Source organism: Rhipicephalus microplus, chromosome 4 (genome assembly GCF_043290135.1).
Source record: "Rhipicephalus microplus isolate Deutch F79 chromosome 4, USDA_Rmic, whole genome shotgun sequence".
NCBI classification, from domain to species: Eukaryota; Metazoa; Arthropoda; class Arachnida; order Ixodida; family Ixodidae; genus Rhipicephalus; species Rhipicephalus microplus.
The window spans coordinates 114,253,448-114,275,258 of NC_134703.1; the positions used below are offsets into that span (position 1 = coordinate 114,253,448).

General features: G+C 46.5%; 1 protein-coding gene across 2 annotated transcripts; it reads right to left on the reverse strand.

Annotated features, from left to right (window-relative positions):
* Window positions 1-2,258: 2,258 nt before the first annotated feature.
* LOC142814579 (uncharacterized) lies at window positions 2,259-19,252 on the reverse strand. 2 transcript variants are annotated; one of them, XM_075893537.1, is made up of 4 exons: window positions 19,000-19,252; window positions 16,790-17,042; window positions 6,067-6,134; window positions 2,259-2,513 (listed from the first exon to the last, which is right to left on the reverse strand). In XM_075893537.1, the coding sequence occupies exons 2-4, from the start codon at window positions 17,028-17,030 to the stop codon at window positions 2,475-2,477; spliced, it is 348 nt and encodes a 115-aa protein (XP_075749652.1). In that variant the 5' UTR covers window positions 17,031-17,042; window positions 19,000-19,252; the 3' UTR covers window positions 2,259-2,474. The 2 variants fall into 2 exon arrangements, with proteins under 2 accessions (XP_075749652.1, XP_075749651.1); XM_075893536.1 differs by having other exon boundaries at window positions 18,985-19,251.
* Window positions 19,253-21,811: the final 2,559 nt, after the last annotated feature.

The following is a 21,811-nucleotide window of genomic DNA, read 5'->3' on the forward strand; positions in this document are numbered from 1 at the left end:
ATCAATTCCTACTATAGTTCAGGAACTGCGGCCACCTTCGCTTGACCACCATGTGAGAAATTTAATTTAACGAGTGCACGGATAAGTTTTAACCCATCTTAATAGCAATAGCAACAGAGATATCCCAATACAGTGCGCCCCGCGAGCTCACAAACGAAGAGTATGAATCATCCACTGGGCGCTTTTTTTTGTATTTTAGGGGCTGAGCGCGGTCCTCACTTCAGTGGTACTTACGGATGCCACTCTAAAGCACCCAATGCACTCTTGGCGAATGCGCAGTCATTCAGTGTCCATCATAGCTTCTTTCTCTATCACTCGCAAAGTGACTATGACAGGGATTATTCAATTTAACGCCGCAAGGTTGCTTTCTTATAGTACTCGCGTAGCTCATCTCTCAGAGCCAATTAGAAGGCATCGTTACGTTATCATTACGGTGGCAATTAAAGGGCGATTTACGCTCGCTAATGCCTCGAAGACCAAAAGCAACTTGCGCATTTACTTTTTTTCCTGTGTGCGCTGTGTGCGCTGTCCTTTGTGTCAATGCGTGTTGATCACCTCGTGATGTGTACACGAAGCTTTCCTTATGAACCATTCAGAGTTTACTCCTCTTCGAGGAGTATAGCGAACCCCTTTTGCGGCGCATCTTCCGTGGTACACTCGTTTTGAAGCTATATGAAATTGCGGAAGGCTAATCTCAAGTTGTGCCTTCTTTTTCTATGTTTAAGAGAACGCTCGACAGGTTTCATCAATACAAACGAACAAGCCTAGCGTGCATGGCAACTTGTAGTAGTAAGCCATGCCAATAATTGAAAGTATGAAAATCATGTTGCACCTCTTATTTTTCGAAATAATGGGAATGGTTTCTTTGTTGGACCCTACTAAACTAATCTAACAGGCAATTAGGTGAGAGACATCATAGGAAACTTGTATTTAACTGTAGTGTGGTAATTATGATACATATTGAAAACAATTAAAGAGACTAACAATCACCCTTTCGTTTCTGGGATCCGATGCCAATTAGAGGGATGCGGGTTCGGATGCCACCGGCGAATATATTCGACAGGGTGATTTTCTTAACGCAACAGCGTTAAATAGCTCGTTTCGCAGCAACACCCGCGTCAGTGTCCACATTAACGTCGTTGGTTGTGAGCGAAAATCACAATATTGTGCGTGAGCGAAAAATCGAGAAAGGTGCAAATAAAAGAAAAATAAGAATGTTTGATTCGAGTGAGAATAGGACCCAGGCTTTCTACGTGGCAAGCATCCATTGTGCCACAGAGCCGTGGCACTCCTCCAAAACACATTAAAAAAAACACAAGGAGGTGTTCTACCACAGAGCCACTGTATTGCATGAAATGGCTTCAAAAAGAACAAAATAACAAAAAAAACAGGGAATGAATGTCACGTATAGTGGAAAGAGCGGTAGCGTAGAATCGCGTTTGGCATCGAAACGTGCCAGTTGTAGCCAGTGCATGCTTTAAAGGCCGGCACATTACGAAGTGTTCAGACATATTTACACACCGTGCAGCTGCAAAACCATCAACGTAGGAGCAGCTGCATGGGCTAAGTTGACTTAACGGACGCATTGCGGGCCCTTCGCTGATTCGCAAAAGGAATAAATATGACGTAGTGGGGCACCTAAATGGCGTACTTGCAGTAGGTATTCTGGGATAGCCTGAAACGCCCAATGTTACACGCACGGTCGTTGGTTTCCTTGCGGCACGCACCGACAACCGAAGCCAGAAGATGATGCACCCGGGTGCAGATTACACTAACGCGTTCTACTGTTGATCGCGAAGCTAAAATACATTCCTAGTTTTGGTCCATTTTATTTCATTTCAATTTCATAATTACTACGTTACAACTAAACGTAGCAATTAGTGTCATTTATGATTTTCTCGTCAATTGCTCGTTGGTTTCATTTGACTGTACTATGGCGCTCTCTCCAGAGTAGTTTTCCCCCGTGTGATACGGACTTGATTCATTTCAGAGTCGGCCCCCGAAAACCGTGACGCAGACGGAAGCAATTACGGTTAGCTTTCAAGGAAAGCTAAACGTTTCAAGGAAAGTTATTGTAGTCCGCGCACTTACGACATCTGCACGACGAACGTCCTTACCTGTACGAACTACGGTCGCCTTCCTGACGTATATATCAGCCAACTCCACCTCAGGAGGCTTCATCGACGCCTTCTTAATTAGGCCGTCCAGATTACCAAGGGGTACCTGTTGCTAAGGTTAGGGAACGTGCTGATAGAGAGTTGGTTGGCATCATGTGCTTTATTTTCAACCAGAGCAGCAAATTATGCGAACTGTCTTGCATCGATGTAGGGGACAAATGGCCAAAAAAAGGGCCGCTGTGCTATTACCCCCACGTATAGAGTACACGTTCAGCTTTTTTTTCTTCTTTTGACAGGCGTAGGACCACAAGAAATACGCAGACAACGAGAACACGCTGTAGGGTGCAGCGAAGATGGTCACTTTCGTATTTTGTCCACTGCTGAGCCAGCCTTCTTCTGCAAGACAAATTTAAATCATACAGTGTTATAGGGAAGAGTTTTAACGTCCCAAAACTGCGGACCAGCTTTGAAAAACCCCCTGTGGAGGGTTATTGCTGATGACGTTATAGTAGCATTTCTATTGGTTAAAAACAGACCTGTGATTGCTAAAAAGTAATAATGACTACAACGAGTTTCTTCGGAAGTATAGTTGATTACCGTTGTCAAATTCTGATCCAAGAAAATAATTCAGAAGTTATTTTGAAGTTACTTCTATTTCTTGTTGTTTTCATTTTTAATAAAGTTGTTACATTGTATAGGTATAGAGAAAAATAAACGAGCTGGAATCTTTTTTACTGTGTCCTGTGCAGCGCTTCACATCTTGTTTGTCTTTAATATTTATTGCTTTAGAGGGCCAATGTTTTTTTTTTTTGTTATTGTCCTCTTGCTATTTTTAAGCGCATAAGCTCCATCGCTGAAAACTCCATTGGTGTGCAAGTGAAATAAAGGTGGCGTTACAATTTATATAGAAATATACCACCGGCAATAAATTTTTGCTGCGATACCGACGTCTGTGTCTTCTTTCAAACGCAACGCTCTGCAACTGCTATATAGTCACCATAAACTGAATGAATTAGGTGGTCAACCTCGAGGCTTTGTACCACAACCTTGGCTATTTTGCCCGGATGGTTTTGAATCAACTTGACTCTAGACCATTCTGTGTGCAGAAGATTCTGGGACCTTGGGCATCTGCCTTAGTTGCGCAGAAAGCGACTAAAGCACTCCTACTTCACTTAAAGACAACAAACCTGAGCGACCGCCTGTAGGCTGTGTGTGCTCCCCCGAGTGTGCTCGCGATTGTGTGTACCTTCTTATCTCTCTGCAACCTCTTTTCTCCTCTTCATCGCTTCCCCAGTGTAGGGTATAGCAAACCGGATGTGCTTCTGGTTAACCTCCCTACCTTTCCTTGCATCTTTATTACTCCCTCTCGCCAAATTTGACAATCCGTTGCTTTAAAGAACATCGACAATGACGTAACTGGTTACATGTAATTGAAATACAACAGACGTCGCTTAGTAATAAAAAAGGAGTGAACTATTACCTCCAAGATTACGAAGACTCGAATTAAGGTGAAATGCATTGCATGCAAATCATTACGTGTACTACAAGGCTGTTCGAAGTGCACATGTGAAAATAGCAAGTTAAATACGCACACACAGTCGGGAAACAAACGTTGCCGTGACTGTTCCTTCATGTGTGGTTTTGAACTGTCGTTCTAATACACTTGCCATTACATGGAGTTCCCTCGCAACTCACGTTTACGTTTCAGAGTGAAAGTGAATGATCTTTCATCGCTCCTCTATTTAAACAAAATTACCTTATTAACGATCAGCCTTGTGACTTTGATGAGGCTCACCAGTGCAACGCCATTGAATTAAATGCCGTACAACGTCCCTTTTATTACCTCCGCATCTTTTCGGCTCTCCGAATGTAACTCGTTGGCGGGTGGAGGTAGCGGCAGTGAGCTGTCGGCGAAGGATGTCGTGTGGCCGTCATTACCACGCCATGTATTATACGTTCCATTTCATCACTTTGTTGTGGTCAATAATAAGCACAGTACACACACCCATCAACGGAATGCCAACACCATGAGCTTGTAGCGCTCTGCGAATTCTAGACACCATGGATCAGTCCTTGCGAACTTTTATTAACTTCACCTGTTGCAGTCTACCTCATCTATGAGAGACCCGTGGTAGAGACGTACAATTGTACTTCTGAGCTTCTGGACACGTGCCATGCATGCACGCTGGTATGTTCACGCAAAGCAGGTTCTTAGAACTCCTTGGTTCACGCGCGTAATGGTTGCTCTCTATTTCCTTCTTCCTTTCTCTACTATTTATCTCCCCCTGTGCCCGGGTATCCAGCGCCGGGTTCAACCTTGTTAACACCCTTTCTTTCCTTTGAGCCACTCTCTCTCCTTCTCGTAGCACTGTACACGTTGTTGCAGTGAACCAACGAGAGACAAACCGACAGCGGCGGTTATTCGCAAAGTTAGTCTTCTGTAAGATGAAACGAGCTCTTTCATGGCACCAAATGGACAAACGTGGCGATACCTATACCCAACTTCGACGCCTCACTACGGAGGACATTCAACACGGTCAGTCGATCGACTGAGCTATCCAGCCGAACTGCGTGCGCTCGTTTGCCAAGCCCGTTCGTCCAGAGACTCTATCTCGGTCACTGAAGCGCCCGAACATGCTCACCGTTATCACGCTACCCGGTGGATCAAAAATTCTCCCGAAACGGTGCGGTGGTGGGCTGTCGGTGCTTCGCGAACCCTCTCAGATGCTTGCAGTTTTGAGGCCTCTGAGGCTTTCGCCTTAATCGTTTGGATGCGTTTCGAAACAAGTACCCACATTAACGAGCAGTCACAGCCCGATACGAAGGCCGTATGTATCAAATAGGTCGGACACCTTTCGAGGTGTATAGGGCAGAGCCGGTACGGAGGGGTCCGCGGGTTGCCTAACCTTGAGACAGGGTAATATTCAGCTCATAATTCAAATGTTGAGTATAATTAGACAGTTACGAAAGTCACCCACGTAGAATATAAAGTGATTTGATGTTTCGAGTTACATGTGTGCCTGGAAAAGCATACAGGAGAGGCACCTTCTAGCTATAGCCGCGGGGTCCCTATAGCGGCGATGCAAGTTCTACTTTGAATATATTCTGTGCGACTGCCTATCAGGGTCTCGATATTGGTGTGATAGAACTGCAGGAACCTCGCCTTTTTCGCCCAACTTTGTCCCCGTCCTGTAGACAAATCTTGCACATTGTCTTGCACATTGTCAAGAGAAGCACATTGTCCGAAGACGTGTCGAGGTTGCAAAGCAGTTTGTGAGGGGACACCACATTCGGCATGGTAGGGGTAAAAGTGCTCCACTGCTGACCCGAAGGTTGCGGGATGGAATCCAGGCATCAACGGGTGCATTTTCGGTGGAGGTGAAAATGCTTGATCTCTGCATAGGTTTAGGCGCACCTTAAAGAACATCTGGTGGTCGAAATTTTCGCATACCTCCACCACGGCGTTTTTAATAATCACATCTTTGTTTGAAAACGTCGAACCTCAAGAATTATTACTGAAGGACTCCGCAGTACGCAGGAGGTCCGGGCATATAGTAATAAAAATATATCCCGCCCCAACTCGGGCGTCGCCTTCAGTGACAGCTGCTGGGATGTCCCTCGTGGACACCCTGGTGGCTTAAACTCCTCAGTACTGTTTAACAAAGTTCCTGACTGACCGCCCCAACGTAGTCTCGTAACTTCTACCTAATAGTGGTTTCTGAACTTGCAGCGAAAACGCAGCAAAGCTAAAGGTCATTCGGCCTGACGTAGCGAAGCCACGTCAGGCCGAATGGCCTTTAGCTCGATGGCCTTTAGCCTTCGCTTTGTTGGCCTTCGCTTTGATGGCCTTTAGCTTCGCTTTGTTTTTTTGTATCTCTCCAGAAATAAAATCTGTTCATTCATTCATTCATTCAAAATGACGAGAATGTAGAGGGCACCAGGTGCTCACCTTGACGCCTTCTTGTATAACGGACGTGACGTTTCGTCTGACGCCATCCAGGAACTCGTTGATCCGATCTGCGAGCGCAAGCATGCCAGGCATTTCGGAGTTATTTTCGCCGTAAAAAAAAACGCTATTATTTTTTTGACAGAACCATTGAAACTTCGACGCCTGCCTCCTATGCCGGCAATTAACTATAGGGTGACAAATTCGTTAGATTCGCGCACTGTAGTAATCAATTTCACGAGAAGCAAAAAGCGACGCAGCATACACATGCCGTATTTTCTCTTTGAACAAAGCGTTACGAGGTTAAGAAATTTTTTTATTTTCAAAACCCAATCTATAGCCGTTTCACGGAGGTCTCTCCCGACTGCGGCGGAAATAGTTATTTTAACCGCATGCGTGTTCTGGGAGTGCCCCTCTTTACAGAACCACACGGATCAAGAGATCACGCAAGGCACTTCACTACTCAAGCGCTTCGACTGGTCTCAACAACTCCAGGCTGTCAAGGTCCACTACATGGCGATGACGCTTGTCCTTCCCGACGTGGCAGCGGCCCGTGGTCCTACATAAAAAAAAAAGTTGTGGGATGACTTCTTCACGGTCACAATAAAGTTTTGTACCTACCTACCCACGTAAAGGCCTGAGGTCTACAGGGTGATGTTTCACTGACCTCTTCTATTATGGTTTGTATAAAGAGAATTACTCATGGGAACGTCCCAAAACCACCATATGATTACTTGAGACGCAGTAGTGGAGGGCTCCGGAAATTTCGACCCCCTGGGGTTCATTAACGTGCACCCAAATCTGAGCACACGGCCACAGTATTTCCGCCTCCATCGAAAATGCAGCCGCCGCAGCCGGGATTCGATCACGCGACCTACAGGTAATCAGTCGAGTACCTTAGCCACTAGACCACCGCAGCGGGGAACGAATACATGGTAGACAACGCCTGGCTCGTGTAGTATACGACGTCTCGATACACTTTACGACGCATTTCGTATGACTGCAAACAACCAGCAGATGAACCTGCGTAGAGCTTGCCTCTGCCAAATTTACAATAAATCTCCTCGAAGAACCATTGCCTCTCCACTTCACAGACCACAAGAGGAGTAACAATGAAACAATCCACAACGGGACACCATGTGCATCATCACAAGAAGATAAAATAGCATTAAAAGGTGAAATGCATTTACGTTTCTCTATACATATTATGTCACTCACTGTGCATTACATTGGGTAACGCTCGGGTAACGTACGGTTACATTCAGATACAATACCCACTGCTTCGCTCTTTCTCTCTTTATGTTACGTGTACTTTAAACCAACAGTTGTTTACACAGCGAGATGCTCTTAAATCTGGGAGAGCTGCGTTTAGAACAAACAAATGGTTGATGATTTAGAGCTCTGTACATGGGACAGCAGTAAGCCGCCTATCAAAAACCATTAATTAGAGAGGGTGTGTTTATAAAATGTGTTTAACGAGTCAGAGTACTTGGTACTCTACTACGGGAGAGCAGAAAGCCGTCCCAGCGTTGTGGTTACGTGCTAAAAGAAAAGGTTGCCTCCCAAGCGAGTGCGCTCAGAGAAATTTATCCTCACGAGTGGGTGGGCTAGAAAAAGTGGATAACTGTAAAGAGTACAGGGTACTCTACTATGGGAGAGCTTAAAGCCGTCCCATCCTCGGCCAGGCCACTAAAAAAATGTGTGTTTAGAAAAACTTCAGTCTCTCATGGGACGCAACAAACAAATGTGTACGCCCGCTCTACTAACTGTTTGATTGCCTATAGATCCTCTACTACACAACAACATGTTTGCAGATGTAAGCTTGAAGATCCTGTGTGGTTGGTCCGGTGCTGTTGGCTGATATCGTTTGCATAACAGATCCGCATATTAGGCAACCTCAACGTAGCTGCAGAAGTGTGATGTTTCTGAAGATACGTATCTATCTTTTAAGTTGCCATCTGTTTGGCCCCACCAATTTCACTGAACATCGACCTAGTGGGCGCGAGGCCCACCACTGCAAGAGCAGGTTCTGCAATCGTGGTGACGTGCAGGGTCGGATAACGTGATCTCGCCTCGCTCTGGCCAACGCGACCGACTAGGATTGTTCACATAAAAGCAAAACACTTCTGTTACAGCACAAATAAAGTTGTTTCTCTCTCTCTCTCTCTCTCTCTCTCTTCTGTTACAGCACGGGAGCGTCGTGCGTATACTTGGGGGAAGTTGCAGCCATTACATTAGAGAGTTTTAGTACTGCGGAATGGTGCACCGTACGCATCATGCAAGCGCCTTGCGTTACGTGGCATCGTTTGCCACTAATAGGCTTTTAGTACGCCGTCGTATCCGCGTACGTAACGAGCATGAAGCGTGTTGCGCCATCTCGTAGATCAAAATAGAAGCATGTGTTGTTGACAGCCAATGTGAGCCAATCCAAGTGTTATAGCCAGATTATGACCATATTTTAAGCCACAGAGCCGGTAGGTGCTTGCCTTCGATGCCGCCATTTTGCAAAACGAAGTCTCGCGCTGTCGCGAACTTGTTCGAGAGCGGCGCGATCACCTCATACGTACGCACGCACGCATCTCATGCGTGCGAACGTAGCGGCTGCGTACGTAACGCGATACGTGCGCGTTGCGGTCTGCGCATGCGCACTACGCAGAACGTGGCGTCGTTACGTACGCAACGCCGCCACGTACGCAGCGTACGCAGTACTAAAACTCTCTTTTAAAGAATGTGCGCATTGTCTAAATTGCCAGAGAGTCCAGATAAAGCCCCGAAGTCCAGTTCTCTCGCTTAGTTTTATTGCGAAGCATTTCTTAGCGAACTTCGGCGTTTCTGAGCGTATCTATCTATCTATCTATCTATCTATCTATCTATCTATCTATCTATCTATCTATCTATCTATCTATCTATCTATCTATCTATCTATCTATCTATCTATCTATCTATCCATCTATCTAGCCGCCTACGACTTTTAGCTCTCCTGGCCGTTTCAATAACGGTATTGCTACCAAACTTGGTATGGCATAACATGACTGTATGAAGAACATATTTCACTAGTCACGACATGAAAATCATGAAATGTATGTCACGAATGTCATGATTTACATTTCATGGTCCTGCAGCTCTTGCAGTGGTTTCGTTCACATGGCATGTTGCAAAACTGGTATGGTATGGCATGATTGCTTGGTGAACACAAGCGCAGACACTAACATCGTGACATGCGTGTCATGTAACAACATGACTACATTCCACGCTCATGATGCGCGCTCGCGGCCGTTCCGCTAGCGTCACATATACCGAATTTGGTATTACAGTGGGTGAATGGATGACGAAGGTATGTGACTGCTGCAAACATAATAATCATGAGATGCGTGTCATGTGAGAACATGACTACGTGCCACAGTCAAGGCGCCAATACATTTTGACGTGACGCGGTGCGCGTGCTCGCCGGCGTTCATTTCGTCGCGCCACGCCAGCGTTGCCACGCTGCAGTCACCAGTCCTGCCATATACTCGCAGGCGTGCGCCGCGCTGCGTTACTTTGACGCATGCGCGTTTCAGCGCGTCCGGCGTCCCTCCGTCCCGAAACGAGGGAGCGCATCGGTGCGATATGCAGCATGTCGCATTTCGTGCCAGTTACCGTCGGGCCGCTGACCTATACCCAAGTAATCTTTGTCCACATTGTGGGGAAATAGCTTCATTAGAACACATGCTCTGGCAGTGCACCAAATTCGCTCATTTATCGCACATCACCTCTGCCAGATGGGAGGCGGCAATCCGCAGCTCGTCCTTGGCAGTCAGCTCTGGGCTGTCCACCAAGCCCGCGAGGCGGCTGAGGAGCTTGGCATCTCAGTCCGCACGTGGGAGCTGCCCGCAACACAGTGATCTGTGTTTTGGAGGGCCAAATAAAAGTTTATCCAATCCAATCCAACCGTCGGGCCGCGCCCACGGACGCTGGTCGAGCCTGGCGTCAGAATATAGAGTGCTTGCGTTTCGCTAACGCTGCGTCACTGTGCCCATCGTGCGCACGCGTCAACGCTACATTGGAGTATATTGGGCCCTTCATGATGCGCTCGCGGCCGTTTTGCTAGCTCGACATATACCGAATTTGGTCTTACGTGACGTCAATAGATGACGAAATATATGACTGGTGCAAACATGATAATGCTGACACGTGTGTCATGTAAGAGCATGACAACAAACCACGCTCATAGCGTACTCGGGGCCGTTTCGCTAGCTCCACATATACTAAATTTGGTATCACGTGACATGAATAGACGAGGAAGGTGAACAGCACATCCAAACATAATAATCGTGACACGGGCGTTATGTACCACATTATTTACCTCCACCTCGTAACGTTGGGCTGATTTTAAAGGGGCATATCAACATTTCTCATTCGTGCTTCGCATATCATCGATTCCCACTTTACGTGGGATTTGACATTTTTTTAGTTAATTTAACCCTACTCCGGTCTATTTCGTGCCCAGATGCTTCTGCGTGTTCGGCCAGCGCGTTCCAAGAAACCTTCTTTCTTCCATCATACATTTGCCGCTCTAGTCTGCCCGGATAAAGTTCCTGCCTACGTTCATGCCATCCGTGACTTTAGCTCACAAGGTTCCTTGCTTATACGTCTGTAAGATGGGGCCACAGCCATTGTCACTTCTTAATTATCAATGTTGTTTTGATCTGCAGACTAAAACGCGGTGAGCTTCGAAAACTGATTCATCTTATAATAGCTACCGTGAAATGTCACAGCCTATATGAATGAAGTTGAAAAAAAAAAACTAGACACTGGCATTTTTACTGAAACATGAAATTTCCGTTTATATCACAGCACGCAAGACGTACCTCGCAGCATGCTAATTCAAAGGCGCTAAGTAATGCGGCTGGCGCGCAGTGCACTTGTTATGGCAATCGAGGCCGGCCATAATCCTATTTTTTAGGGGCGAAGCTCCTTAGTCTAACCTTGTCACGCGTCACGCGTAACCAGCCGTATCTCCTGAACAGCATGAAAAGATGCGAGATGGTGGTACTTGGTGTGTTCACTACATGGAAGGACGCATGGACTCACAGACAGACAGATGCACGGACGGACGGACGCACGGACGGGGATGGAAGCAAGAACGAGCGAAGGCGCGGACGGGCTGACAGAGGAGGAGGAGAAGGAATAAACATTTATTGAAACGGCATACTGAGGTTTCCGTGGGTGGAGCCCTTATTCCAGGGTCCCACTGACCCGAGCGGCTCGCTCGGCCTGGTCCAAGGTTACCCTCTGGCTTCCCAGGTTCTGCCGGGTGAGTCGCGCCTCCCACGACCTTTTGAATTCGTCTCGTGTGATGAGGGGTGAGTTAGCCTGTGCTGGTCTTTGTTGGCAAGTCCAAGTGATGTGCTGGAGTGTCGGTGTGTCATCGCACCAAGGGCAGCGGTCAGCAAATTGGGATGGCCGGATTTTGATAAGTGTGAGTATGTTGGGTTATGTGTTCGTCTGTATTCGTCTCCAATCTCTGGATTGCCAGCGGGTGAGTTTACGGTGGGGTGGCGCCATCGTCTGCCGGGCCCGTCTTTGGCTATCAAGGATATCTCGCGGGAGCGTAGGTGTGAAGTAATCCGCCCGGGGCGGCATGTCCGCGGCTCGGAAAGTCAATGCTCGAGCCATTCGGTCTGCCCGTTCGTTTTCTCCATACACCTTCGTGAGCGGGGCACCATGTGATGCCATGGTCTTCTTGGAGGTTGAATCCTAGCATGCGTAGGACACCCTTGGCAAGGACGCCTTTGAGAAACAGTCGGCAGGCCTCTTGGGAATCTGCGAGAACGTGTGCAGACTGTCTCTTGCACTCTGCTGCACAAATGGCTAGTGCTATGGCTGCCGCATGTGCTACGGCCGTGGTTTTCGTACGTATTGTCACCGAAGTGATCGTTTGGCTTCGGACTGACAGACGCTTCGCCCCACTCATCCTCATTCACTCCGTGGATATGCTGTGAATGTTTCGTCACTATTTACCTCTTTTTAGAAGCTGTGAAGCTGATCCAATTATTCCTAATTTTCTCCCACGCGTGGCTCGATGGCTCTCGAATGTGCACCGTGTAACAACCGTACAAAATTTTCGCAATAAATATTAGGACCGTGCCGCAGAGAAACTTTTTCGTTGTGTGAAATTTTACTTAGTTACAACTCTGAATAAAGCATGCGCGCGCGTGTGACTCTCGCGTTTTCCCGCAATCACAACAGAAAACGGTTGCGGCTGCACGCGGCTGTAAGACTGCTGTGTTGCTTCCCACAAGGCGGGAAATCCGATCGTGCTGTGCTTTGTAAGGCTGTGTGCGCCAGGCAGAAATGCAAATTTGCGCATTCTTCTCGTGTCAACTGCGGCCCGTCTTTAGATGCAAACCTGCAATAAATGAAGTAGCGTGGTTGCGCGCATTTATTTGAGCAAAAATAAGTCTCTTCACCGCAAGCACGCGTAAGTATACCATTTGATGCTTCAATGCAACAGGAATTAGTTGTTACCATTTAGGCTGTACACTTTGGCCTGTGTTATGCTCTCCCATAGTAGAGTACCAAGTACTCTAAATCGTTACCCACTTTTTCTAACCCCACCATTTACAAAAGCAGCGCGCTCGGCCCCCATTTTTTATATAGGTGGCCATAGCAGACGACGCTGGCAGTCAGACATATGAGAAGCGTAAAACTTTTTCTGGAGCAGTTATTTAGCACTTCATGCAGTCATTGAAGAAGTGAAGCAGTGTTAATACAACAATAATAACAAAAAGCAAGGATACGCAAGAGGGCTGGCGGGGCAATTCAATCCCGCACGTGCGTCACAGGGATGCGTCTGCATGGTGGCGCCACGGTTTGTCCTCGCGCCCAACAGCTACCAAAGGTGCATCGTTTGTGCTGATGAGGAGTGCGCAGGCCTTCTGCCGCATAGAAGTGTGGCAGCTTGGGCTAGTTGGTATGACATGACGATAGTTATAGCGCGAGAACAGAACGACGACACAGAGACAAGAAGGACACGAAGGACACGAGCGCTAGCGTGTCCTTCGTGTCCTTCTTGTCTCTGTGTCGTCGTTCTGTTCTCGCGCTATAGCTATCGTCATTTCTGTCGCAGTTCGGCATGCGTACTGTATACCCCGCACCATACCCACCCCGTGGTCTGCAAGCACACCGACGCTCTACCGCATAACGTGGGAATGTACGGCACACACCGAAGAACAGGAAGTGGACGAAAGCACAGAGATTTGGGAGGTAACGCTGTCCAGCCTGGCCCTTGAGGACCAGCGAAGGCTATAGTCAGAAGGGCTGAAAGGATGGCGGTGCCTTGGAATAGGGGCCGGCCATGCGGCGTTCCCCTGTTTTAGTGGCAACGAAGTCTTTTTTTGCCAACAAAATTTTATTTTTCTTTGGCAGATACCTCATAAAACGCCTCAAACTCGTACTTGGGTTTCAAGAATAAATGTTTTCTCTCTCTCTCTTGAAACGCCAACGTTGACCGTCGGTGTTATCAACGCGTGTAATGCAAAAAAAAAAGTCTCACGGGACCGAAATTTGTGACATTATTATGACATCGCTATGATTCGAGGTCACATAATGACGTCGTACGTCATCAGATGACATCGTCACTACGTCAGAAGTGGGCTGATCAAGGAGGCAGTACAAGATCAGGTGAGGTGCAGACAGTTTTATGTGCCTTCGATCCTGTAGGCCAAGGTGTATCAAACGGCCCGCATATGTTTCGGGAGCGGCCCGCAGATTCATGCGGAATAAACTTTCGTGACATTCCTAAGTGGTATCACATTATTTTGTCGCGCCTATTGCGACTAATAACGTGGAGCTCGGTGGAACTCCAGGGACGGGATTGGTCTAAAGCAAGTTAACATTAGTTACGGCTCCGCTGGCTTATTTTTGTTATCAACGTGATGTTGATTGATTTGTGGGGTTCAACGTCCCAAAACCACTATTTGATTATGAGAGACGCCGTAGTGGAGGGCTCCGGAAATTTTGACCACCTGGGGTTCTTTAACGTGCACCCAAATCTGAGTACACGGGCCTACAACATATCAACATGATGTGAAATATATACTACGAGATCACAAAGAAAAAAAACAAGAATTAGTTTTGTCACCGAACCTACGACCTCTCGCTCCACTGCCCAAAACCACTAGGCTACCGAGCATACGTTATCCAGCTTTCTGACGGTGACCTATTTATATACACCAATATACAGTTGGTGGTCCTCGGAGCTCAGCAACCTTGGCGTGTTTTCGTCATTAGCAGCGAGAGGGCGCTACTGGGCATTTCAAGAAATGTGCCCACTTATATTGAAAATTACGGAAACGAGGTATCTGCGTGCTACCTTTGGCGTTCTCTTTACTGTGGCGGAAGGTATTTCTGCAGGTGTGTACAAGCGCTAACTATACGGCGGTAATTATAAAAATTAACACGTTTGATTTTAACCATTGAAAATATGCGGTCGAGTCAAATGAGCGGGTTGAAGTCCTCGTTGCGAATAGTGCATCGCCACATTGAAATTTCAGAAAGGCGACTCCAGGCTGTCACCACGAGGCGATAGAATCTGGCTAATTTATCGGGCGAAACCAAAACTGACGCACCGAACAGCGCATCTATACCATTCACTTCGAAAAAACACGCTTAGTGACGACACTGTCAACTACTACTACAACTACAACTAAGTGCAACAACATAAAAAAAAACACGCAGTCGACAAGACAAGAATGTAACCAACCAAGTTTTGTGGGCTTTTCAAGGAAGGAAAACCTCGATTCACCCTGAATCAATCCCCGCGGTCGGCGAGAGGTGAGCTGCGCAATTCGGGTATTTATTACACTTCTACGTGCATATTGCAGGTGAGCCATTGAAAAGAACGGTCAGCAACTGGCCATCACTGCTGTAGATGGCTCGTGCCGATGTCGCTTCGTCAAGCGCGCTCGTGCAAGTCGTTAGTCATGGACGACCGACAAGAACTGACGTTTGCAGACAAAGGCCAAGTAGGGCGGGTTTTGTCCTAGAAGCTTTCCGCGTCGGCGATGCGTGTCCGCCCTATCGCGAAAAGCTTTGGGGCTGCCCCCTCCACTGGTTTGGTATTGCTGTTAAGGCGATGTGATGACAATGCGATGATACCAAATCAGCGTACTTCGTACGCGTCGTGGCTATTACGTCAGATGAATTAAACGACCTTCACGCATGCTGAATCATAGCTTCGACAATATAAATTTAGGTCCTTACCCAATATATGTTCAACCACGTCATTGCGTGCAAGAAGAAACCAGCCGGTGTCCTTGATTCCTTCGGATATGAACTCACCTATTCTAAATCGTCGAACTTATGTTCTAAACACGAGCATATCGAGAATTTGACTGTCTGGGAATATGCAGCTCGCTATACCGACGTGTCAATGCCCCACAAAGTGGCACGAGCTGCCAAATGATAAGTGCGCCCATTGTGGACAATAGAAAACCACTAAGCATGTTTGAATGTGTTGCTGTACCAATATTGTTTATGCCATGTTTGGCGCACCGTTTTAGTTAGGGCTGCATCATTGGTGCAAAAGAATTACGGTACGTTTGCCCAATCGTTACTATTATTCACAATGATCGTTACCTGGAGACGTCGGTTCCAGGGTCGTCGACAATCACAGCAAGCAGCGTTCCTGATTTTACATCGAATTTATCCGATTGTTTTTGGGTACTTATAGTTGACGAGCTAGGTGTAAGTGATGCTGATGCCTATTTAAGGCGCTGGCACACTCAGTTTTTCGTATTACGCGTGAAACCTGGAATGTCCGGCAGCGCCATTATGAGCTAAAGAAAAGAAACAAGTTATCTGGATCACTCTATAGATACTATTCGACCCCCCTCCTTTTTTTCGCTCTCTCTTGTTTCCCTTTCTCTATCTCTCTATCTCTCTATCTCTCTCTCTCCAGCTCTTTCAGAAGTAAGATGTTTCTTTTTTCATAGTTTCCTTGCGGTGCACAGTGTTTGATTGAAGTCTATGTAAAATTGTGTCTAGCATTTGTATAAATTATACTGACGCAATTTCGAAGTTTTTAGTGCAAGAATGTCTCTCATATTTGCGTATACTGGTTCAATAAACTTTTCTTTACTAAACGCCGGAACCAATGCTGGCCGGAACAGCAATACGCAGATCTCTATAAAGTAGGGTAGAAACAACGCCATGGTGGAATTTCCCCTAAATCATTCACATTTTTTTCTGAACACGTAAGCGAACTGTAGCAAGAGCTTACCGTTCTTCCAAAGTGGAGTACATAGTATACTTTAAATTGTCAATCATTTCTTTGAACACACAGTACTTGCCATCTTAACTCGTGGATGACCTCATCTATGACAAAAAACCCGGGGACTTGTTTAGTAGACCCTCGGCTACGCATATTTTTTTACAATAATGGTGATCAAGAACACCCAATGTTGCATTAAAAAAAGACCCTTTTACTTCCCAACTTTTCCCTAAAATTGGAGATGAATGGCGGAACATTGAGAAGTACTTCTCCCTTCATTCCATTTTTGCATCCACTACGGGGCTTCTTTTAATTATTTCGGACTTGACAAACAGGGCGGAAGGGGGGAGCTCTGCGGTCGAACTTTCTCCTCCCTCCCCGAAGTGTAGAACCCTGCAGCACGTAAGCCTATGACTACTATACTATCGAGAGACGTTCATAAAACTACGTAACACCTCGGGGGACACTCACCCATGGCTCCTGCCAGATCGTCGGAGACCTTGGCGAGGACCATGGAGAAGGCCTGGTCCGCGTTGCCTTCCGCGGTCTTGTTGAGCACGTCCTGCCAAAACTGCGTGTCCACCTGGCGGCCCTCGGGAAGGCCGGCAGCGCCCGCGTTGTCGGCCAGAAGTACCAACCCCGACAGTAACAGCAGGAACAGCACCGAGGTCGCGGCTGCCAAGCGCAGGACGCCTTCAGGTCCGTCACCCATGTTTCTCTATCCCTTTTATGCGTACAAGTAAAGCATGTTTATTATTGATTGATTGATTGATTGATTGATTGATTGAATGAATGAATGAATGTTCAATCGACCAAGCGATTGACTGATTGATTGGTTGTGCGATTAATAATTACGTAGCGTGTGATCCTCCAACCGAAAAAGGTAAAAAGAAGCGCTAGAGCATGACATGGCTTAGTAGAAGCCAATTAACAACCGCCCTGGTGGCATCAATAGATAAATGGGATGTACGATCCGTATATTGCGCCTATACACCACGTTTTCAATATGATGACACGCCGAAAGTAAGTTTGACTGAACACTGAATTTGTAGCTATATATATGAACCAGGCGGCTCGTCAACTGGCACGAATACCAGCTACTATACCATTCTAAAGATGCCTGACACATGGTTAGAATTGCACAGCCTTTTTTTTTCATTATTTTTCAGGGGCTCCTAAAGACCTCACGATGTCCACCATCTCCCGTCTGTCCGTAACACCATGTAACCTTCAACTTATAAGCAACAGAGGGCGCTGTGGTTAATTGTAGATGTGATGGCGCTGCTGTCAACGCTATATTTATATATATATATATATATATATATATATATATATATATATATATATATATATATATATATATATATATATATATATATATATATATATATATATATATATATATATATATATATATATATATATATATATATATATATATATATATATATATATATATATATATATATATATATATATATAACCACTTTTTATACCACACATTCTCATCTCTCATATGGACGAAGACGAACGCAGGAAAGCACGACGTGCCGAGTATCAGCGTCGCCGTCGGCGGGAAGCTACCGCGGAGACAAAAGAGAAGGAAGCGGATGCAAAGCGGTGACGGCGACAACAAAGTTCTACACCACAGACTAGGGCTAAGGAAGCAAAGGCTGAGCGGGAAGAACGCCAAGCTGACACGCAGTTGAGACAACTTGAAGCGGATGACAGGCGGCAATACCGACAAGAAAATTCTACACAAGAGACGATAGCTAATGAAGCTGTGATTATGAAGTCAAAACCTAACCCAGAACTCGGAACCTCATATCAGCTATAAAGGAGAATCACCGCTATGTCACGATCGGTTTCAGCACGATCTCTTTGAATAAAAATATATATATATAAGTATCACAACCACAATCAGTCTCAGTACTATCTCAACTTTAATCACAATAATCACCTCCGAAAGCTTCGCCTTATAATTATCTTCAAGCAGCTTGAAATGCAGTGATTTTTTTGTATCAACCTTAACCACTCTACCACCACTAGGCCTCAGTGCACGTGCGTGCGCGGCGTGTGGTCCGCTGGTGCCAGGCTTAACGGCGTGGAAGCTTGCTGCTGTGTTTTGCTCTCGTTGATGCGACGGTTTTGAAGTTCCGCTAGTAAATGACTTTAAGTAACCTCGACCCCCGCCGCGGTGATCTAGCGGCTAACGTATACATACTCGGCTGCTGACCCGCAGGTCGCGGGATCGAATCCCGGCGGCGGCGGCTGCATTTTTGATGGAGGCGAAAATGCTGTAAGCCCGTGTGCTCAGATTTGGGTGCACGTCAAAAGAACCCTTGGTCGTCTATTTTTCTGGAGCCCTCCACTACGGCGTCTCTCATAATCGCATGGTGGTTATAGGACGTTAAACCCCACATGTCAATCATCAAGTAACCTCGATGTCAACAAGCGCCCCGTTTCAGCGAACCTGCCCCAATATCTTGTGCGGTGCATGGCGTTCCTCTGTTCACCAGCCACTTCAACATCACATAGCAATAAATCACGCTCCACCGCAAATACGCCGACCATGAAATTGTAAACCTTTAAGACTAGCTGTAATATCATTCCGAAAAATTGTCGATCCTTATCGCACAGTCCTTGGTAATGGTCGAATTGCCCACCTGCAATACGCCCACCTGCAAAACGTCGAAGCCGGTTCTCTCCAGCGGAAAGAGCTGTGAAGCGAGCCTGCTAGCCGTGAATCGGTGTCTCTGCAGCAACGGATGCGACCAGGACCACCTCAGACTATGTGTCTTGTGGTGCGTTGTATTTACGTGCGCATCGCACAGCGCGTGCGAACAGAGTGCTCCGTACGCGCTTCGCTGAATCGACGATCGTGACAACTGTTACGCTTTTTTCCCTCCTAAAGCGTCCATTTGTTTTCCTTGTTGTATATTAAATGCCGTGACATATAAGCGCTACGTGGTCCGCAATCGCGTGATCTCGGCCGCGATTTTCGCCGAATATCATCTTTATATATACTGCGTACGACCTCGGAATGGCTGCAGAAACATCTGCAGTTTCCTCCAAGACGCGTCATCCTGTGTCCTTGTACGTGCCAGTGCCGAGTGGCATCGCCACATGTGACGTGATGTTATGTATACGTCTTGTTTATCATTCACATGTATGTGTTTCGGGATTGTTATTATATGTCGCTAATTGCATCACTGAGCGATACTCTGCTAATTAGCATAATGTTCTAGTGTCCCACTCAATACCAACATCTGCGCCTGCCATTCCAGGTGATATATGGCTTTCAAGAGCGTATCCAGAATTTTTTTTTTCCAGGGGAGGGATCCAACTACACCTTGAGTATGTCCGTGCGCGCGTTTGTCTGAAGTGGTGTATTAGGAGCATGTGTAGCCCATGTTGTCAGGCTGACCTAGTCAGAGCCCACTACTGCCTCAAGGTTTCGCCCTCGAGGCAGTAGCGAGAACTGGTGGCTCGCGTGCTCTACACAGACGTGGCCGCGGCTGTATGTGAGAAAATGTTCTGGGGGAAGGGGAAGTGGAAGGGGGGTGGGGATACGCCCCTTTTGGATACGCCCATGCATCATGTATTTGTAAAAATATGAACCTGTTCTTTGTGGTTGGGGAGCTGTGAATTATACTATAACTCCTTTTCAGAATATGACCTTCAGCTGGGCGAGTTTAGGTATGCCATACAATGAAATGCCCTATAGGAGGTACCGGTTTCCTTGGTAACGTGACCTCGTGTTTTCATGTTCACAGAAGAATCGTGCAATTAAGATCGCTTAGTCGTCACGATGCTCATTGCAACCAGGCCGACTGGGAGTCACTAAATTCGACTCAAGCCCGAACGCGCATGTGCCAAGCAGGGCTCTTGTTCATGTTGACCTTCTCTTGTTGCTCATGCGCACTCCGGAGGATCGGCCAATAATTGAGTGGTCTTATAGAATCTTATTCAATTTTTTTTTATTTTAGAGTAATGGAGGTTATAAAACGAAAATGTTAGAAATTTTGGAACGAAGTTTTGATGGTCACGAAAATGAACCAACTCTGAATAGTTTTTATTGGTAAATAGGTAATTACTTAGAATTACTTAAACGATAGTTATAGCGCGAGAACAAAACGACGACACAGAGACAAGAAGGACACGAGGGACTCCTTCTTGTCTCTGTGTCGTCGTTTTGTTCTCGAGCTATAACTATCGTCATGCCATACCAACTAGCCCGAGCTGCCACACTCCTGTAAAACATTGCACGAGAAACGTGGAGGCGTCGTTTTCATTTCCTTCGACGCAGTGGCTGGCCGTCCGCGCTTGCACATCTGCCCCGCCGCGGTGGTCTAGTGGCTAAGGTACTCGGCTGCTAACCCGCACGTCGCGGGTTCGAATCCCGGCTGCGGCGGCTGCATTTCCGATGGAGGCGGAAATGTTGCAGGCCCGTGTACTCAGATTTGGGTGCACGTTAAAGAACCCCAGGTGGTCGAAATTTCCGGAGCCCTCCACTACGGCGTCTCTCATAATCATATGGTGGTTTTGGGACGTTAAACCCCAGATATCTATCTTTCACATCTCGTCGTCCCGTGTTTGCTCTCTGCAGAAGCCACGCGTGACAGTTGGTGGCGCAAGAAGGAAAAACACCAGTGCCCGTTTCGTGCCCGAAGATCGAAACAAATGCGCAGCAGTGTACCGGAGCAAATGTGCGCAGATTTAGTACGTGCATATTCGAACGTTGAACTTCGAGTTGGTTATTATTTTTCAGAAGCACGGGCAGGAGACTGAAAAAAACAATATTGTGAGCCTTTTCGCGACAAAGAAAAAAAATGATGTGTAAGCTAGCAATAATAACCTATATACCAATGTCACGTGGTCAGTTTCGATTGCGATTGAGTCCAGGTGGTCGGGATCGAATTTCCCGAATGTGATTGGCCCCTTTCTGCTCTGCACATTGCTCAAACTTTCTGAAGGAAATCGACGGGGATTGGAGGTGCGCCTTGTGACGCCCGTACTAATATCGATTCTCTCGTAGGCATCGTTTTCACTTGTTTGCTCCTTATCTTCCAAGTTCGCCGAATATGAATACAACTAAATTGTTTCAACTAGCCATTCTTTCAAGTCATATGACCAGGAGACTTCCAGGATTTTAGTAATGAGGGAAAGGAAATAGGAGGGGGGAGGTAGAGAAAAGTTTTTATCCCTCTTTTAGTCTTCGGGCTAACATTTGGAGAAAGAGTATTCACTCCAGATATGATAACTAGAGAAACGGGCATTATCACGAGGTGCGATCCGCCAGCCAGTAAAGACATTGACACGTATAACCTCCATCTCTTGCAGCCAATTTTATTTAATACGAGTAAAAATTATTAGACGCAATATTATTGAGAACTAACAGCCAATAAGTCTAACAAAGAAAACTAGCCGTTAAATTTACACTTTTTTCGAATAAAAGCTGTTGTACAGTGAAACCTCGGTGATTTTTTTTAA